This window comes from Neospora caninum, chromosome V (genome assembly GCF_000208865.1).
Source record: "Neospora caninum Liverpool complete genome, chromosome V".
Taxonomy (NCBI): Eukaryota; Apicomplexa; class Conoidasida; order Eucoccidiorida; family Sarcocystidae; genus Neospora; species Neospora caninum.
In genome coordinates, this window is record NC_018391.1 from 875048 (window position 1) to 894637 (window position 19590).

At 58.3% G+C, this 19590-nt stretch overlaps 1 protein-coding gene across 1 annotated transcript; it reads left to right on the forward strand.

Annotated features, from left to right (window-relative positions):
• Positions 1-5454: 5454 nt before the first annotated feature.
• NCLIV_013170 (putative WD domain-containing protein) lies at positions 5455-18403 on the forward strand (the record flags this gene model as incomplete). The annotated part of the gene is made up of 9 exons (XM_003881508.1): positions 5455-5559; positions 5865-6230; positions 6618-6856; positions 7437-8015; positions 8518-15411; positions 15813-16124; positions 16444-16876; positions 17340-17879; positions 18338-18403. 9 exons carry the CDS (start codon positions 5455-5457, stop codon positions 18401-18403), a joined length of 9534 nt encoding a protein of 3177 aa, XP_003881557.1.
• Positions 18404-19590: the final 1187 nt, after the last annotated feature.

The following is a 19590-nucleotide window of genomic DNA, read 5'->3' on the forward strand; positions in this document are numbered from 1 at the left end:
CGACATACATAACCGGCCGGCAGCGAACTTAGTAAAAACATAGAGCTAGACAGGCAGCTAACAAACTTCGGGAGAAACGATCGCTGTACCAACGACGTGCACCCAGCTTCTTGAAGCTTGGTGCCACGAGAGAATTGCTGCAAGACGAGCTCAAAGTAAGCAAACACATCGAAGTGAAAGACAGGGAGGGAGGGTTTGTATTATGAGATCCTGTGCTGAGGGGGACGATTTGGTTACGCTTGCCGAACCACGAAGAATGGGAATGCCGAGGGGAGTGTCAGCATGATATGGTTGACACGTACTGTCAATACCTGGACCATACTCGCCTCACATTTGTGGCCAGGGAAACGCCGCACAGACTTTCTCTGACCACGAGAACACTCTCCACGGTAAAGGATACGAACCAACGGAGATGTCGCAGGACATCGTCAGACACAGGTTAGGCACTTGGTCTCTGGAACGAACCAATCAAAACACCCCCAACAAAGAGGTCGTCTCAAAGTGCATATCAACATAAAGGGGTTCCACGGGTGAATGGACTCTATCGATATGCTCAGCAAACGTGTTTAACACGTATACCTCTGTTCTTTTTCCGGCTTAGGGCCCCAAGTTTTGCTCCTTTCTTGGCTCTCATATTTAAAACACAGAGGCTAGTGTTCTGGTCGTTGGAGAAAGAACTGTTATCAGCTCCAGTTCACCAGACTTGTGACGGTTCGTCACGGCCGTAAAGTGCGGGTCAGAAGGCTCCTTTGCTCGCACCCTCTAAACTTCTTCATATTAGCGACTTTGTTTGGATCCAGCGGTAATTGCAACCAACATGTAGCCGGTGTGGTTCGGCGTCCTTTTCTTCACGGGTGAATATTCAGGTCCAGAGCCTAGAGATGACAGGGAATATAAAAGGTTCCTCCGAACGACTACACCATTTTCTGCTTTTCACTATCGTGCCTACTGTATGGTGAACCGTGCCTGTCAGTGCACCCCGCGAGTTGGACTCGGTTGGCAACCACCGAAATGTTGGTTACACAAGAAGGAAAGGCATATCTCTGTCGCCACTGTGCGTTTCAAGGCACACAGGCAGTTCCTCTTTGAGTCACATGCATATACACCGGCACTGGTCTCTGTCAACCTGTACGAAATACAAGTGCTTTTTCGAACTATCCGAGGCCGTCCACGCTAGGTTCGCCCTCCCTGGAGCACAGGGTAGCAGCGGGGATCATTAGCAAAGTCAAAAGCGCGTTGCCGCACTGTATTTTATCAGCTAGACACTACCAGCGGATGTCAACACATCACAGCCAACTTGCACATCCTCCACAGAGCGAGTAATACCTTCCTGTGGTTCTCGTGTTTCGCCCGCCACTCCCTGGTAACTCCCTCACACCTGAGCCCATTGCGTCAAGTGGCTGGAAGAGCCACATGTGCTCTAGCACTGCGGCGCGGATCCAGGCGCCCTAGGGGAAACTTCAATGGGGTCGTCTGCACAGATTTGGGTTCCGCAGGGTTTCACGCACAGCGACGCCTCGGGCAGCCGCGACGCGGTGACGTCTCGTCAAGCGTTCCGTGTGTTCAGAGAGTCATACAATTAGTGCTGTCCAGTTGCTGGTGTGCAGTGTTAATTTGAGTCTGTAAGATGGCTCCTTGACGAACATGGTACTTGCAGGAGACAGCTAGTGACTGTGGAGCTGCATGTGTCAGAAACCCGAAGACCGTACCAGGCCTTGGTGACTAGAACCGCTTTTGTTGCTGGGCATCTGAAAATGCGGTGTGTGTAGCAGGTGGTTACACATCCGTCGTTTTAAGTCATCTAATCGCTCAATGCGATACATGTTTTAAAAGGAGTAGCAGCACTTGCTGTCACATTCTCTAGCAAAGGCTGCCGTGAGCTGGTACACAAGGGCCGACAGAGGCCGCCGTTTCTCTTGACCGCTCAATTAGATGCTGGCACCTTAGTGTTTCGCTGACTTTCTCTAAACCCAGACAGTGCCTTCACCCGGCGGCGGTCCTTCGTCCTTCTAGGCTCTTCGTTGGCAAGTTTTATTAATTCAATTTGCCTGGCGTTCCTGTTGAGGGTACGACATCACAGATTGGGTCCAGTGCCTTTGTGTGCGTCGTCCCGTCCTGAGTGGGTGGCTTTTCCTAACTTGGCTTCATTCCACTGATACCAGTTGTCACCAGTTGCACCCGTTCTCATTGGGGTGCCTTCGGACCTGAATAAGATGCGCGTGTTTCTGAGCTGCCACATTCCTTCTGGATGTAGGTTGCTCTGGTGGATTTCTACTGCTCTGTGGCTGACCAATGCAGTACAGGTATTTCTTATCACGAGTGCATCAGACAGTGTACACAATGCCCTGGCTGCTCAATTAATGCGACTCGATGGAGCAACGAGAGGAATGCAGAAGGAGGCGCAAACGATGCAGGCGATGCGACAAGCCCAAGGGCTTTTTTCACGCGGTATGTTCTGGCAAGGCGGAAGTGGCGAGGCCCAGCACAGGGAAATGTCGAAAATCTAATGCAACTGAGGACAGCATTACAGAGCACAGCTGAACTTGTGTCAGCGCAGAAGGCGCTGTTGGCCAGCACGTTACTGTATCAACAGGAACAGGCGTCGGCAGCAAAAAATGCAGCCAACCTGCCACGTGTAGACCCTGCAGTGCGTCTGCAAGCATTACAACGTGTCCGAAGTGCCGAACGTCATGCTTCGGAAGCCACAAATACATTAGTGACGGTACAGATCCCTTGGGTGCCGTAACTGCCCGCTGCATCACTCGCGTTGTGTCCACCAGCGACCTTCCATGACAGAAGCTATCTGCTGGCAGGGAGTGACGGAGCATCAAAGCATGCGATACTCGTGTTTTCGTATTCCCGCGGGCTCTCCGAAAAAGATGTTTATTGGCATTAAAGCATGCGATACCTGTGTTTGCGTATTCGTGCACCCTTCCACGGAAGATGCTTTTTCAAGAGTCGTGTATGCGTCGACAGTTCACTGTGGCCAATTCATGATTTGTGTGGACGAATGCCCATAGATAACAGAGCCTAGTTGGGTCCAGCGTCTGTGGGCCTCATTTAGGTGTCACAAGTCGAGCACCTTTGACCTTTTCGAGTCATGTAGAATGGGGCTGGTCTCCGGGAAGGGGTCTCTAAAACTATCCCTGTCACCGGGCGAAAGCTTGTAGACGGGCACGCGATTAGCTCTACTACCAATTAGATGTGGTGTGTGCTTGTGACTTTTGAGTGAAAGATGACATCGCCAGGCATACGGTGCAGTCACTCACCACCTTTTTTTTGGCTAGTTCATTTAATCGGCAGACCAATTACGGTTTTAAAAACACAAATCTTGACGAAGCTTCCCATAACACTGTGAGCGTCACCTCGAGATGGGGGCTGCAGCGGGAGCGGTGCGCGTGCGATAACCCCCGATGAAACCACGGGATGCGTCCTCTATACTTTACTCGCTAGTACTGCATAACAGCTAAAAGCAGCTCTGAACGATACATGCGTGAAACTTTGATCCCGTCTTCTGCATTTCTTCGATAGAGGCGCAACAGAGCCTGTTGACCAAGCGGTAACCACTTCGGTGAGTGTTCCGACTTCGATGTCCCATACCTTTGGGAACCAATTGCCACGTGAATAGAGGTGAGTCAAACGCACGATTTCGATACCCCAGTTAACTCATCCAGGCAAAAAGTTACATAGTTCCCCACCGGTCACCACTCCAGGCCGTCGCACAAAGGAGCTTCACGGCAGTATTCAGGACAGGCACGACCATTATAATTCATGACTCCCTCTGAAACGACGACAACTACCGAGTACTTGGTCGCTCATCAAACACGTCTCTTCTTGCTTTTCGAAAATGCCGAGGGCCGGTCGCGTTGCCGTTCCGGCACCGGTCAACGGACAAGATTGTGGAGACGATCAGCAACTACGCCGACTACCCTGCGGCCTTGCTCGATCCTTAAAACTTCTTGCGGTCCTCTAGAGCCTCTTCACTTTTCCTATGTCTTTATTTCGGCAATTTAAGGATGCTTTTTTGCCTTGCCCGCCGCGAAAACACAACCTCCCCTCATCTTCTGGGTAGTCTCTATCTGCCGAGAAATCAACATTCTCCGGTGTTACTGGTTCGTCAACGAATCCGCTCGTCGGTCTGCTTGCATGAGTGTTCCAGCTCTTCAGGTCAACAAGTGACCACAGACAACGCACACGTCTCTTCTCCTTCTGTTGCCTTCATATCTAATTCCATCTCGTCTTCGCACAGAGGACAGACGCTTCGAATCTGCCTGCCACATTTCTCCGGTGAACGCCGCAGCAGCACGCCAGGGGGGGCGACAGGCTGTCTCGAGAAACAAGCGAGGCGCGTATTTCCTCAAGCAGCAAGACACTTGAGCCGTTCTCGGTCACGGAACACTGAGAAGGAGCTTGCTTAAGCGGAGAGAGTGCCATTTTTTTCAAAACGGGAAATTGGAAAAGTTAACGAGGAAGGCAACCTCGTTGACTAGGGTTTGACCGAGTCCGGTATGAGCCTCCTACAAGATCAGGCTGCCGGCAACCTTGAGCCTGAATCGGCGAATCTGTACTGGTGACTTTGCCCACGCGTTCTTCGGGTTCTTCCCGTGTCGGTCCTCCGAGTTTATCGTCTTCCCTGCCATTTCCCGTCTTCTCCCCGTTTCACATTTTTCTCCTGTGAGTTTGTCGACTGCTGTCATCTTTGATTTTTTATGGTTTCCCGGTGGTGGGTCCAGCCGAGAGTTCTTCGGTCCACGTGCTCCCGCCTAAACTCCGCGCCGGGGGGGACGGGGCGTCTCCGTCAGTTTCGCAGTCCGGCTTCTTTTCTTGCGTCAAGTGTCATTGGCGTTTTTTCCTCGTATCTCTTCACTGTATCTTTCCTTTTTCCGTGAGTAGAAGCGAGTGGGCAAGTCCGGGTCGCTCCGAGTTTCTTCGGACCGTTGACGCTTTGCGCATGCGGCGCAACCGATCTTTTGCAAGAGCGCGCCTCCTCGCAAGAAAACGTGTTTTCAGAGCCTTCTCGACAAAAAATCTATTCGTGCGCATTCCACTTTCTCCCCTTTTTTGGACTGCCGGAGACAGCGGCGTACGAGCCGCTGCGCGCCATCCACGGGGAGCCGCGTCTCGGTGATTTTCTTCCCCAAGCCGACTCCTCCTGCGCAAAAGCAACGCTTCCGACTCACAGTTTCCCCTTGCAGGCGAAGGAAGCAAAACCCAAAGCGCTGGGGAGACGAAACGACTGGGGAAGAAGCAGACGAACGGGTTGGGCGGTGGTGGGACCGGACTGTAGGAGTTCAGGCTCAGCCGAGCATGCGTTTCTTTTTGGAACGGCCCTTGAGACAATGTGGAAGGAAACGATGAACCAAGCTTCGTTTCTGTAGGGAGACGCCGCCCACAGCGGATAAGAGAGCCGTCTGGACGGAGACACTTCCAGTTTTTCGTCTGTTTTATCCAACGATGTGCCGACTGACGTGCGTGATCACCAGCGGCCAGCCGCTGCTTCTGGCGGATATTTTGACGCGTCCTCGAATGGGCATTATTCACCAGTCCTTCAACTGCAAGGTAGCTATTCCAAACATTTCTTTTGCTTGCCGTCTGCCCTCTGTGGGTCTCTCTTCCCATCTCGTCGGCATCTCTTTCTCCCATCTTTCTGCCTTTCCTGCTGTTCTCTCTCTCGGTTTCTCCAGTCCCTCGTTCACCTCAGGGGTTCGCGTCTCTGCCTCGCTGGCTCCCTTCTTCGGTCTCAGCTCCTCTCTCCCTTTCGCCTTTCCGCGTCTGAGTTTCTCTCGTGCCTTTTTCGTTTCCTTGTCTCGTTTCTCCTTCCGGCTTTCCATTCACCGTTTCTTCGTTTTTCCGTTCCCCCTCAGGAACGCCTTCCTCACCGTACTATCCGCCAAGCCTATCATCAAGCTTCCCTCAATGGCGACGGCTTCGGAGTGGGGTGGTACTCCTCCCCGTCTTCTTATGCCCCTCCTGTTGCCTACGACGACGAGGAGTCGTGTTTCGACTCGCAGGCCTACGAGGACTGCTCGCGAGAGACCAACTTCCCGGCTTCCGCGAACTCAGCCTGTTTGAACGACGACAGGAGCGTGGAGCGAAATGGAAAGAGAGATCGGGGAGGCGAACCCCACCCTCACCACTCTCCTGCGTCGCTTGCGGATGCAGAGCCCTGCGTCTTCACTTCTCTGAAGCCTGCATGGGCAGATCGCAACCTCTTCATTCTCGCGGAGAAGGTGAGTTTCCAACGAGGCAAAACTCGATCTTGAAGTCTCAACCTACGCGCTGTTCTCTACAGCGTTGCGTGGTCTCTTTTTCTCTCCGGACTCCTTTCTTGCTCCGTTAGCGCCCCATTCCCTCCTGAACCCTTTGAAGACTTCTCTGTAGGTTCGCGTCCTCGTCGCGCCTGCGCCTAAAACACATGCGCGCTCTCCACAGTCTCGTGTCTCTTTTCTGCGTCTTCTCTCGTTGAGGGTTTTTGCGTTGTATGTGGCGACTGTGAGAGAGGCAGACCGCTTGGATGTTTTTCGTTGGGGCCTTTTCTGCGCGGTCGCTTGCGTGGCGTCACCGTCTCCTCTGTCTCCTCTTCCTACCTCTGTGGTTCCTTGTGTGCGCTGTTCCAGATTGCCAGTCGACTCATATTTGCTCACGTCAGAGCCGCGAGCACAAACTTGAGCGGAAGCTGCGCCGGCGCTGCGGCGAAGGCCATCAGCGCGGGCGACCACTCAGACAACGGCGGTTTGCCTCTCTGGGCCACGTGCAGCAGCAGCGTCAGTACTGAGCTTTGCTGCCACCCTTTCCGCTGCGGGCGGTTTCTCTTCATGCACAATGGAGGCATCGGCGACTTTGAGATGATCCGAAGGTGAGCAAGATCTTCGTGCTTCCTTCGTTTTGCTTTCTTCGTCTTGCTTTCTTCGCTTCGTTTTGCTTTTCCCTCCCTTTTCTCGTCGCCCGTTCCAGAGTGGACAGGGTTTCTCTCTGTCTTGAATCGTGCACACAACGTGCTCACACGTCTCGTCTCTTTTTGAGGGCAGACGTTCCCGGGGAATAGTGTCCTTTGTGTCTCTCTTTTCGGGCAGCGAGAAAGTGCCGCGTTGTGTTCCGAGCGGGAGGACGTTCGTCCCCGCTTCCACAATCTTCCTTCGTCTCATTCCTGTTCTCACCGTTCTCCGTCCTGTCGGTGGTTCCCGGTTTCTCCATCTATTCCTGGCATGTGCGTGTGCGTCGTCGAGCGTAGTGCGAGGGGCCGGTCAGGTTCTGCTTCGGGCCAGGCCTGCGGCGAGCGGCGGGTCCGCGTTTCTTCCCCTGGTCGTCTCGTTTGTGCGTTTCCCGAGTCGGAAATGTGATTACAGAGCGCTTCCCCTCAGGAGCAGCCACCCCCACCCCCCCCCCCCCCCAGGTGGTTTTTTTGGTTGTGTTGTACCTTGCGCGTGTTTGTGCAGGCCGCTGTTGTCGCTGCTCCCTGACCCTTTCTTCACGTACGCAATCACGAACAGCAGCATCGACAGCGTCTGCTTGTTTGCGCTCTTCCTCTCGCTGTTGCCGCACTCCCCGTTGGAGCCTTCGACGCCCGCGACGATGCGCAACGCAGTGGAGCAAATGATCAACGTGACGTGCTGCCTCCTCGAAAAGCACAAGAGCACCTCCATCACTCTCTTGAACGTCGTTGTCACTGACGGCGCATGCGTGGTGGCGACGAAATTCGTCACTGGCGGCTGCGGCGAGAGAACCTGCGACCGCGAACGCACGCCCCACTCGCCTGGTTCCAAGGGCGAGGGACGCAGGAGGCCCTTGTCTCCGCTCTCTCCGGCACCGCGGCCGAAAGACAAGTTGCCTGCGGTGTACTCGCAGTGGTACAAGGCGATGCTCGAGGCGACCGAAGAAGGCAGTGACCAGGAAGACTCTCCACAGTTCGAAGAAGATGGATCCCAAGCCGCGAGTCTCTACTTTGCGACCGGCACGCGGTGGCAGCAACAGGGAGCAGACCCCGAGAGTTTCGTCATGACTCACTCGGATAAACGGTGCGCCTTCTACGGCTTGGGGGCGCGAAGGGCGGATGTGTGCGGGCGCGCACTGGAGGGAATTCTCTGTGCCGAATGGAGGTCGCGACTGCCACGACTCGAGTTACACACGACGCGGTGCATTTGCGCGTCCTTCAGCAGGCATCGACGCACGTGGGCCTGCTCGCTCTTCCGATCTTTTTCCCCTCTTTATATGGACACATTCCACACCTGTGCATATATATATATATATATATATATGTATATATGTGTATATATATGTATATATATGTATATATATGTATATATATGGATGTATACGCCTAGGCCGCAGGCGCACGGTAAAAAGGGTTCCTCCCGTCGCTGTCAACGTGAGTGTCTGGTTAGCGCGTCCGAAAAGCTCTTCAGGCGCCCCCGTTGCCGCTGCGCGGGAGTCCGTTGGCGCGAAGTTTTTGGGTGACTTTTGCGCGCGGTGCGCTCTCATCTTGGCTGTGCTGGCTTCTCTTCGTTTGCGTTTTCCCAGGACCGACATTTGCATTGTGACGAGCGAGCCGTTGACGGCGAATCCCGACGACTGGATGGCAGTCCCGCGGAACCACTTGGTCCTCATCACGCCGGCGATCGATCTCATGCTTCACCCGATCACGGTGTCGCTCACGATGCCGTCTTTCTTTTTCACTTCGTCTCCTTCCCGCAGTCTCTCTCCGTTTTCGACAGTGCTCCACCAGACGTCGCCACGCGGCCGTGGCATAACGGTGAACACTGGAACCCCGGCTCTCGGGTCTCGATTTGCGTCTCCGTGGCAAAATCCGCGGGAGGGGCCCGTGGAGAAGCACAATGTGGAGGGCGGGGCGGCAGGCGTCGTGTCCGCGCGCAGCGCGCAGCCCCTGTGCAGGGCGGCTTCGCCCGAGGTCCCGGCGTGCGTGCTGTCGCCCCGCAGGAGGCCTGACGGAGCGAAGACGCTTCCCACGCGCTTCTCGTTATTCACGACGGAAAGCACAGACGCAAGAGTCAGTTTGGTCTCGTCTGTCCCGAGCCCCGCGCAGAGTTTCCCTCACGCCGAGTGCGCCCTCCCCGGGACGCCTGTGTCCCCGGCGGCGCGACCGGGTGAGGAGCTGCGCCAGGCCGCGGGGCACACGGACGCGGGAGGCGTCGCCACCGCGATGAAGGCCCAAACGGACGAGTGTGCGGCAAGAGAGGAGGCGTTGGAGATCAGAGGCACAGACAAGAGAGAAGAGGCGTTGGAGATCAGAGTCACAGACAAGAGAGGAGAGGCGTTGGAGATCAGAGTCACAGACAAGAGGCAAGAGGCGTTGGAGACCAAGATCTCGGCCAAGAGAGAAGACGGTTCGCCGCGTTTCGCCGGAGAGCTGGCGTCCACTGGACACGGGGCTCTCTGGGAATCGCAACGGCCAGGACTAGTGTCGAGTCGAGGACTGGAGGCATTCGCGTGTGGCGTTCCGCTTCGCGTGTGCGAGGTTCCCGAGACCGGCAGAGACGACTGTTTCTCTGATTCGTCTCCGTCGGCGGCTTCGCCCCACGCTGCAGGTGCGCCGCAAGGTGCGTGGTCAGGGAGTTTTACTCTGTCTCCAGCGCTGCCTCCCCCCGCCGTCGCGCTCTTCCCAGGGACAGCGCCCTTCTGCCCCAGCGTCGAGGGCGGGGAAGAGAAGCCCGCATCGCATCGGCTGCTGTCGCCGTTGGCGCCGTCGCGGGGTCTTTCTCTGCCGCCCTTTTTCGCGTGTTCGTCACCCCTTGTCTCGCTCTACTCGCCCTCCCCGTCGGCCTTCCCGTCCACCTTCTACCATCTGGTACACACTTTGCGTGTGAGCCGCAGCGCCATTCTGAGCATGACGGCCGTGACTGTCCGGTTCCTCCTCGACACTTCCCGCTGCTCTTGTGCGCTGTCGTCCTTCTCGTCCCTGGCGAGTGGGGACGAAAGCGAGGCGTTTGAGCCTGACGATCTGCTCCTGCGCCCCGGCGCGTCTCTGGGGACACCTGTGGGGCGAGCGCTGAGCTCCGCCTCGAGACACACGCAGGCGCGGTACGTGCAGCAGTCGAAGGGCCTTTACCTGACCTGTCGCTTCCTGATTGCAGGGAGGCAAGACGGCAGCATCACCGTCGTGGAGACGCCCTCTGCCTGTCTCTCGCGACGCCGGTGCTTCCAAGCCCACACCGGCGGCGTGCTCAGTTTAACTGCGTTTGCAGTGACGCCCGGGGGGCGGGCGGATCCCGCGAGCGAGGCGAAGAGAACCGCGGCAGAGCCCTCCACAGGCGAGGACGCGTGGGGACGCGACGCGCAGGCTCGCGAGAACGGGGCGGGGCTAGCGACGCAAGTGGAAGGGGGGAAAGGCAGGGAGCAGTCGACACCCGTTTCCGATGAAGAGGCAGGCAGCGGATGCACGTGCTGCCGTCGCCAACTGCCGAAAATTTACCTCGTCAGTGGAAGCAGCGACACGTCCGTCGCGCTGTGGGATATTTCCTCGCTGGTGCTCTCCTCGGCTGCGGCGTCGGCCGCCGCGGCCGTCGCAGCGCCGCCTTTTGCTCTGCCGCAAGGTGAAGACGAGAAGACTCGCGAGTCGGGGCGCGAAGGCGAAGCCGGTCGGGACATCCGGCGCGAATCCCATCAAATCGAAGACGTCGAGATGGAGCTAGACGCGAACGCCCTGCTCGCCCTCCGCATCCGCCTGAGACCCCACCAGGGAGACGTCCTCTCGGTCTCGGGCTTCCCAGCTGAGGCTCAGTCGAACGAGGAGGGGGACGAAGGAGAGGAAGGCTGCGGCACGCGAGAAGAAAGGCAGTCTCGTCGGGGAAAGGGTGGGCGTCGACGAAGCGAGGAGGCGGGTGGGAGGGGCGAGGCGAGAGGCTGCGAGGTCGCGCCTCGAGGCGCGAAACGGATCTTTGGAGACAGGCGTCTCCCGCTGGACTCGGGAGCAGGATGCGTGTACACCTACTACCACTGTTCGCGTTGCTGCGATTTGTGGGGACGACGGCCGACGCGCTCGTCCCGGAAGGGCTCAGAAAGCAAGATCCTGCGGTCGGAGGGGGCGTCGGGGCCTCTGTCCTTTTCGCCACCGTCCCTGCTCGCCCCGCCCGAGCTCTCGCCCCTTTCTTCAGGGCGGCCGTCGCCGCCTGGGCTTGACGTCTCGCCGATCTTCGCCTCGGCGTTCTCAGCGCCGTCGCTGCTCTTTCTGGGTTTCCAGTCGACAAAGGTCGGGGTGATGTCGATTCCTTCTCTGCTGAGGTACATTGCGTATGTGGACGCGTTCCTCGTGTTTCTGGACCGGCTCCTGTTGGCGTCTTCCCTGGGCTCGGCGTCCGGTGCGTCCTCCGCCGCGTCTTCGAGGTCTTCGTCGGCTGTGGGGCGCGCCACGCCGTCTGCGGAGACTCCCGACGAGGCGGGCCTTCACCACATTCGTCTGCGCCACGAAGAAGAAGGCAAGAAAATCTTTGCACTCGCGGCCGCACTGCTGAGAGAGGTGGTCCTCGTGGACACAAAGGACCACGTCTGCTACCCGCGGAAGAAGCCGAAACGCGGGGCGCGACATCCCGGCCACCCTTGCTGTTTCTCCGGCGGCGTGTTTGCATGCAAAGCTCCGGATAACCTCGACGTCTTCCCCCTGATCAACGCGTCCCTCCAGGACGAGCTGCAACGCTCCCTCAGACGATATCGGAACCTGTCCCTACTCGAGTCCTTCGCAGAGATGCGGTCGTTCGAGGAGAGTGCTGCTGGCGACAGGAGACAGGAAGAGGTCCACCCCACAGTCGACAAACGGGCAGAGAACGAGCAGGCCGAGGGCGAGGCCAGTCATGGGCACCGCGGCGAAGAACCAGTAGGAGAGAGTCGCGTTTTCTCCAAGGCAGCTGCGTCGCGGAGGCGCTCCGCGTGTCCCCCGGTCGTTCGCGAGACTGCGCCAGGCCTGCTGCTCGCCCGGACCCTCAGCGAGACGCTGTCTCCGCAGCCGTGTACGCTGTTTGCCCTCTCAAAGGCGTCGTGCTGCGGAGACAGGTTGGACGAAACCGGGAAGGGCGAGCGCGAGACAGAAACGCCTAGCGTCCCGCTGTTTCCTCTGCAGGCCCTTGGCTGCTCCCTGCTCAGCAGCCGCGACCTGCGTCTCGAGTGTCGGTTCCTGCCGTTTGCATTGGAAGCCTCGGGGTGCTCGCCGCACTCGCAATGCGGCCGCGACCGGAGCAAGCTGACACGCGCGCACCGCCCTCAAGAGGACGACGAGAGAGAGGTGGAGGGGTCAGGTCGACGCCATCTCTTCGGCGGGAGCAGCTGGTCTTCGCTTCCAGGCACCCCTGAGCGCGGCAAGCGCTCGCCGTCGACCGCCTGCTTGTCGCCGCCTGCCTCGCCGACGTCTGCGGCCTCGAGAGGAGGCTTCTGCCACGCGGGGGCGTTTTCAAGTGTGTCGGCCATCTGCGCGTCGTCGCAGCTGGTGGGGATGGTGGAGCCTCAGAGTCCGGCGCCGGACGGCGGCAGATCGGGGGGGGACCAGGGACTAGGAGACAGGGGTGCCTCCCCGAACGGAGACAAGCACGGAGACAGCTCTCGAGGTCGTGAAGTGAGAGCTGCTGCGCCAGAAGAGCCTTGTGCGTCACCACAGGAAGCGGTCGCATCGTCCCCCGGGCGAGAAGGCTCTCGAAGGCAGGACCGAGAAACCGACCAAAGGCAAGACAGGGAACCGAAGAGAGAAACGGGGGTGGCGATGGCGTCGTGCATGCGGTCGTCTCCGCCGGAGTCTTCGCCCCTCGCTGCCCTCCCGGGGGCAGCTGACCCGCCGGGGCACGTCGGCTTCGTGGAGTGCGTGGTCGCCTGCGGGCCCTACCTCTGTTCGGGCGGCGGAGACGGGCGCGTGGTCGTTTGGGCTCCAAAGACGGGGACAGTCCGGGGCGAGCTGCGGGGACACCGCGGCGGCGTCCTGTGTCTCTCGTTCTACGCGGGGGAAACAGATCCCGGGTATGGCTGTGCGCGGCAGAGCCGCCGCAGGGCGCACCTTCCAGGCGGCGCGGCGCAGGAGGCCGAAGGCTCCGCGTTTAAGGCGGGGAGTCTCTCGGAGACACTGTCCCCTTTGTCGAGCGAAGAGTCGGCGCCGCGGCGGGTCCGATCTGCGCGTTTCGGGCCCGCCGCAGGTCGCCGTTCCGCAGGTGTCTGGGGGCACGAGGCGGACGTGGAGACCGAAGGTTTGTTGTTTTCTGGAAGTCGCGACAAAACGATTCGCGTGTGGCGGATCGACGACATGGTATGTGTGCATGCACTCCTCCAACACAGCGCGGAAGTTCTCTCGCTCACGTCCAGCTGTGCGCACGGGTTATTGGTTAGCGGGGCAGCGAATGGCGAGATCTTCGTGTGGTGCGTGGAAACCCTGGAGGTCGTCCACGCCCTCGGCACGGCCTGTCTAGGCAACACCCATCGTCCCTTGCTGTCCCCGAGCATGTTCTCCTTCCGGCAAGCCTTCGGCCCAGACGGCGACGCACCCCCGCATGCAGAACCAAAGCAGTCTCCAGCCCTCGCCCGAAGCGGCCAGGGCGTGGCTGTCACGGCGCTGCTGCTGGTGGGGCGGACGGCTGCGGCAGAGAAATGCTTCCCGAGGAGACGGCGGCTGGAGCGCGGGTTTTCGGGCTCGGATGTGGAGCCGCGTCTCAGCGGGGCCGTAGGGGGGAGAGGAGAGAGCGACGAGGGCCTCGGTGCGGCGCCCAGGACGGTTTCACAGAAGGCCCCGAGGCGGAAACAGGCCCTCGAGGGCGCGCACGAGCCCCCACGAAAGGAGGCACGGTGCGGGATGCGAACAGAGGAGAGCAGTGGAGACTCGAGTGGCGAGAGCAGCGGCAACAGTTCGGAGGACGACGTGGAAATGAACTTGCTGCTGGACGGCGACGGCACCGACACCGTGCAGTTGTGGGCAGCGACCGGCAACGGTCTCCTGCGCGTCTGGCAGGTCCCCTCACTCAAGAACCGCGGGAGGCACCTCGCCCTGCTAGCGTCCCTCACGGAGACAGGCCAGTCCCTCCAGCTCGAAAACCCCTCGGAGGGTCCCGTCGACCCCGAGGAGACCCGCGCGCCTGCGGGCACGGGCGAGCCCGACAGCGAGGCGCGAGTTGGAGCCCAGAAGCCGAGCCGCGGTCGCGAGAGTTGGCGACGGGACGCCGAGGCGGTCGAGGGTGACGACGGGACCGGGTTGGCGGGCTCAGGTCGGAGCCGGAGGCCAGAGACGCCGCGACGGCAAACAGAGGCAGCGAGTCGCCGCGCCGTCAGACGCGCTCGAGGCCCACGAAGTGCGGGAGCGTCTCCGTCGCCCTCTCTCTTGACTTTCGCATACCTCCAGCGTTTGGCCAGCCGCCCGACTGCGCCCTTTCCGTTCGGCGTCCCTTTCGTCTCGGCGCCTTCCGTCTCGCTGTCGTCTTCGTCCTGCTTCATGAACCTCCTTCGACGCTTCGTCTCCCTTCCCTCCGTTTCAGGTTCTCCTGCCTGTGTGGTTCCGGGGTGGCAAGCTGCCTCTTTCCTAGCGTCTTGCTTCGAGCGGCTCTTGGGGGCGGAGGTGCGGCTCATACCCACGTCTTGTGCGAGTTCTTGCTCGCCCTGGGCCGTGGCGACCCTTGCCGGCGGAGAACGCGGCGCGAGGGCCGGTGCGGCGGCGGGGCGCGAGCCTCGCGAGGCGCCCGCCAACGGGCCTTTCTTCGCACCCTGTGCCCCGCAGTCGGGCCGGGGGGATCCGGGCGAGACGGCGGGTTTGCCGCTCGTTCTCGCGCGGCTGGGGAGCGACCCGTCGAAGCCGACGGTCGTCTTTTACTCGCACTACGACGTGGTGGGCGCAGAGGTGAACGGCGGCGAAGCGCGAGAGTTGCAGGCCTTGTGTGGGGCGTCTCCGCGCGAGACGGCGCGGCGAAAGGGCCCGGAGGGTCACGAGGCGGACGGAGACAGCGGCACAGGCGCCGCGGAGACTCTCTCCTCGTGGAGAAGCAATCCATGGAGTGTGTGGGGCGAGGATGGCTACGTGTACGGTCGGGGCGTGAGCGACAACAAGGGCCCAATTCTCTGCACGCTGTTTGCCGTTCGCGCGTTTGCCCGGCACCGACGGAGACGGAGACACCTGGCGGTGCGAACCGAAGAGAACAGAGACCGTCAGGAAGAGCGAAGGCGCGCGAGTGCACAGAACGGAGTGGGCCAGGCGACACGGGAGACAGACGGAGACACCGAAGGGACGAAGCGCGAGAGCGGGAACGGCACTCGAGAGAGAAAATGCCGGACTGAGAAAGGCCTGCCGTTCAACTTTGTCTGGGTCTCTGAAGGCCGCGAAGAAAGCGGAAGTGGCGGGTTCGAAGACGCACTGAAGAAACACCTCAACTGGATTGTCGGCACAAAATTCTTCGTCATATGCACCAACAGCTACTGGATCGACGACGTCCACCCCTGCCTCGTGTACGTCGAAAAAAAAACGAAGAGATATATGGCCTCCCACCACTCTTTCAATTCATGCACAATCCTTCACACATATCGAAGTACAGCTGGCCGTATAAGAGCTCTGCTGATATATATATATATATATATATATATATATATATATGTATATGTCTGGACGTGCGCTTATGTAAATGGCTGCGGTTGTGAGTGTGAATGTGTCTGTATGCGTATACACATCTGTCCGTGTCTGTATATGTGTAGATGTTTATAAACATGTATAAGCAGGCGTGACGTCTTTCTGTTTCAGGTGTGACGGAGAGAACCGTGCACTGTGTCAGCAAGCGAGGGGAAAAGTGACGGATCTCTCTTTCGGCGCGAGTGTTTCGTTTTTTCCTCGTCTGTGTCGGTTGCCTCCGCAGATACGGAATGCGCGGCGTGGTGGATGCGCGAATCGTGGTGAAGGGTGGAGGAGAGCAGACTGGGCATCACTCGGGCGTCCACGGCGGGGCCGTGGCTGAGCCGCTCCAGGAGCTCCTGCAGGCGGTTTCGAGCCTCACGGACGTTCGCACGGGGCGTGTGCGCGTGCCGCACTTCTACGACGGAGTTTTGCCTCTCCCCGACGACGAAGTGTCTTCGCTTATGAAAATTCCCGTTGACGCCGCGGCCTATGGAGCGTCGGTCAAGCATGCCGGCCTCCGGAGCCGCGACGGGCCCACGCTTCTGCGGAAGAGGTGAGAGGAGACTCTAGAAAGTTGCGCGGTCGGTGTCTCGCAAGTGGGTCGCGATCTCTCCCTAGAGAGCTGAGAGGCGCGTTTTTCTCGCTTCGACGCCCGTCGCCATGTGGCGGTTCGGCCCTTTGTTCCGCTTCCATGCGTCTTCGAACTGCGTGCTCTGGATCTGCTTTGCCGTTCGCTTCTTCCGCCGCCTTCTCTCTGTCTTGTCCCGCTCTGTCCTTGCTCGACTCTTCCTCTTTTTCCTGTTCTTTCAGCGCCTGCGCGCGCGCCGCTCTCACGCTCTGACTTCCACCGTGTCTCCGTTTTCTCTTTTCAGGTGGCTAGAGCCGTGTTTGTCTGTCGTGAACATCTCGTCTTCGGCGCAGTGTTTGGCCGACGGCGCAGCGGCCGTTCTGCCTGCCTCGTCTCTGGCGGAGTGGACAGGCAAGGCCGAGCCCTCACTGCATGCACGCTGTGACCACGCCCACCCCGTCGCCCGAGATGGCAGCGTTGCGCCTTCGGCGGGCGGCAACTTCCGCATCATTCCCTCCGCAGCCTTTTGCGACCTTTGCATTCGCCTGGTCCCGTCGCAAAACCCAGTCGCGGTCTTTCTGGCCCTGAAGCGCTACGTCGAGGCGCTCTTCCGAGACATGCAGTCGGAGCACCAGGTGTACGTACACCTGGTGGGCCACGGCCAAGGTTGGAAAACGAACAGACAAAGCCACAGCGCGAAAGAGCTCTTCTCGGCGGCTCACCAGGCCATTCAAGAGGTAGGAAGCAACCAGAAAACCCGTGTGGGGGCGGCTCGTTCTTTCGGCGGCGTTGCTTCTCCGTCTCTCGAGGTCGCGCGTTTCTCACGGCGAGAAGCCGCGCCCTGCGCCCCGAGGAGCGACTGGACGTTTCCAGCATTGCCCTTTCAAAAAGAGACGCTTAGGCCCTGGCCGTCGTGTGGGGCGAGTGTGCGCTGCGTCCCCCTTTTGTGAAGGCTCGTCTGGTCGGGTTTGTGTTCCTCGTTTTGCTGGCTGGTCGTTTGGCGCCTCACGGTGTTCCTCTTGCCGCCCGTAAATCCGCGTGTGTCTCTACACTTCATTTCCCACTCCGTTTTCGAGGCGAATGCGCCGCCCGGGGGCAGTCCCCTCTTCGAAAGGCGTCCTGATCGCGTGTTCCTGCTCTCTGCGCGGGTCTCTGCCGCCGCTGTACGTCTCGTTCTTTTGTGCGTCTCCGTTCTCGCAGTCCTGCCTCGTCGCTCTCGTGGGGTGCACTTTCCCCTTTTCATCGCGCCCCACTGTCTTCCCGCGGGGTTCCGCAGAAGCGTCTCCGTTGTTGATGGTCCCCGCTGTCAGCCGCGTTCGTGCGTCGTTTGCTTTCACTCTTTTTCCGGGGGGCTTTCCTCTCTTTTCCCAGATTTGGGGCGTGGAGCCTCTTCACATTCTCGAAGGCGGTTCAATGCCGGTGATCAAAGTCTTGACGGATCTTCTGATTCGGCACAGCGCCGTCTTGCGCTGCGCTTCCACGGCGTGCGCGATCACTCCCAGTCTCCGGTCTTCCGGCTCTTCCTCCTTCGTGGGCGCCGACCAGGAGAGACACCCGAGCGAGCTGACTCTCGAAAAAACGTCGAGCAACCCGGGGAACGAGGGACAGAAGGAGACCGACGGAAAAGGCGAGAAGGCCGCGAACTTGGACGACGTCGTCGCCATTCAGATTCCCCTGGGGCAAGCCAGCGACAATGCGCACTTGCCCAACGAACGAATTCGCGTGATCAACCTCTATCGGGTAAAAGACACAGGCAAAGGCGTACACGCTGCACATCAAGCGTATGCAAGATACATGCAACAATGGATATTTTCACCAGACGCATAGAACATTTGCAGCGATATATATATATATATATATATGTTTATCTGTAGAGGGATGTGTATATGTATTAGGCATGTATGCATGTATTGGTTTATGTGTGTCTATTGGGAGAACTCAGATATGGGCGGTGATACATTGGTCTACTAGAGGCATATTACAGATAGGGAGCCGCTCGCCGACGAATATTTTTTGTCATGATATATATGCGCAAAAGTTGTAGGCAGAGCAAGAGGGCGTTTTAGATGTGTCGATGAAGAGAACTGCACACTCGTATGGACATGAGAGGGGAATTCTCGTTGATCTGTCGCATGTCAGCAGTGGATCATTGATGTAATCTGCGTATTTTGTGAGAGATTTTGTTTCTTTATTCTCAGGGTGCGAAGGTTTTGGAAAGAACGCTGGATCTTCTGGCTCAACTGCATCGGAGACAGTCGTTTTGACGCGGCAGTTTCTCGCCGGCTGTCTCTCTCTTTCCTTCTCCCATTTGTTTCCTGTCGTTGTCGGTGCCGAGGAGGAAGAGAGATTCACTGTAACGACGAACGTTGTTTTCGAAGGGTTCGCCTGCTGTGAGCAGAGAAGCGAGAAAAAAGAGGAGAGAAGTCTCACAAGAGGATACAAGATGGAGAGCGGGGGAAGAAGGGAGACACACGACGTGCGCGTCTGTGTCTGAGCCGAGCAGGGACGGGCAGAGAGGGGAAGGGTGACACGAGAGAAGATGAAGCATATCCCACAATACCAAGATCATATCACAATGTACACACTTCACTTGAATCGGATAGTATAGGTAAATATGCGCGAGTGCGTATTTTATGGATGTACAGACTTTATCAAGTGATGCACATGTAGGTGTCGAGATGATGCAGAAATAGTGTTGCTTGTGCGTTATGTATATGGCAATTCTTTTTTGAATAGAACGTAGGCTACTCAGCTCTGCTAGATAGCCCAAAATGAACTTGTGAAGAGTTGTGTCAGTTCCAAATCGCTTACCGTCGGAAGCGGCTCTTGACACAAAGGAAACGCGGTGTCAACATTCCGGTCACATGTGCCTCGACGGTAGAAATGTGCAGGATCAAAGGGGGAAAATGCATCGCAGGAGCGTCGCATCCGTGGGTATTGCCTTCATCGTCTCTGGCCACCTATAAATATGCGGGTTTTCAAGTGTGTGCATCCGTGTACATATTTCTGTCGTACTTTCCACGAGAGCTAGAAAAAGGAATCCCGTGCATGCAGAACAAGGGAGCAACGGGCCTGCGAGTACGCCAGCGCACACATGTCTCGTTCGTTGTTGTTTCTACTACGTAGACAAGCTTGCATGTATACGGGGACGTCGGGGACCAGTTCACTGATGATAGTTTTCTGACAGGTCATTCAGCGCAAGTCCCACGGCTGTCCCATAAACAAAGGGAGTCGTACATTTTCGGCGTGTTTTTGCGACTTTCTTCGGTTCACGTATTCGAGGAAGGCGAACAGCCGGCGTCATGTGACCGGAACTTTCCGAGCGCAGCTGACCCGAAGGCGTTGAAGACTTGGGTGTACACCCCAATCGCGGCTCGCTGGATCCCGCGCCACGGTTTTGCAGCGTACATGTATTCGTGATTTCGTGCACTGAACAAACGGCGCCTTGTTG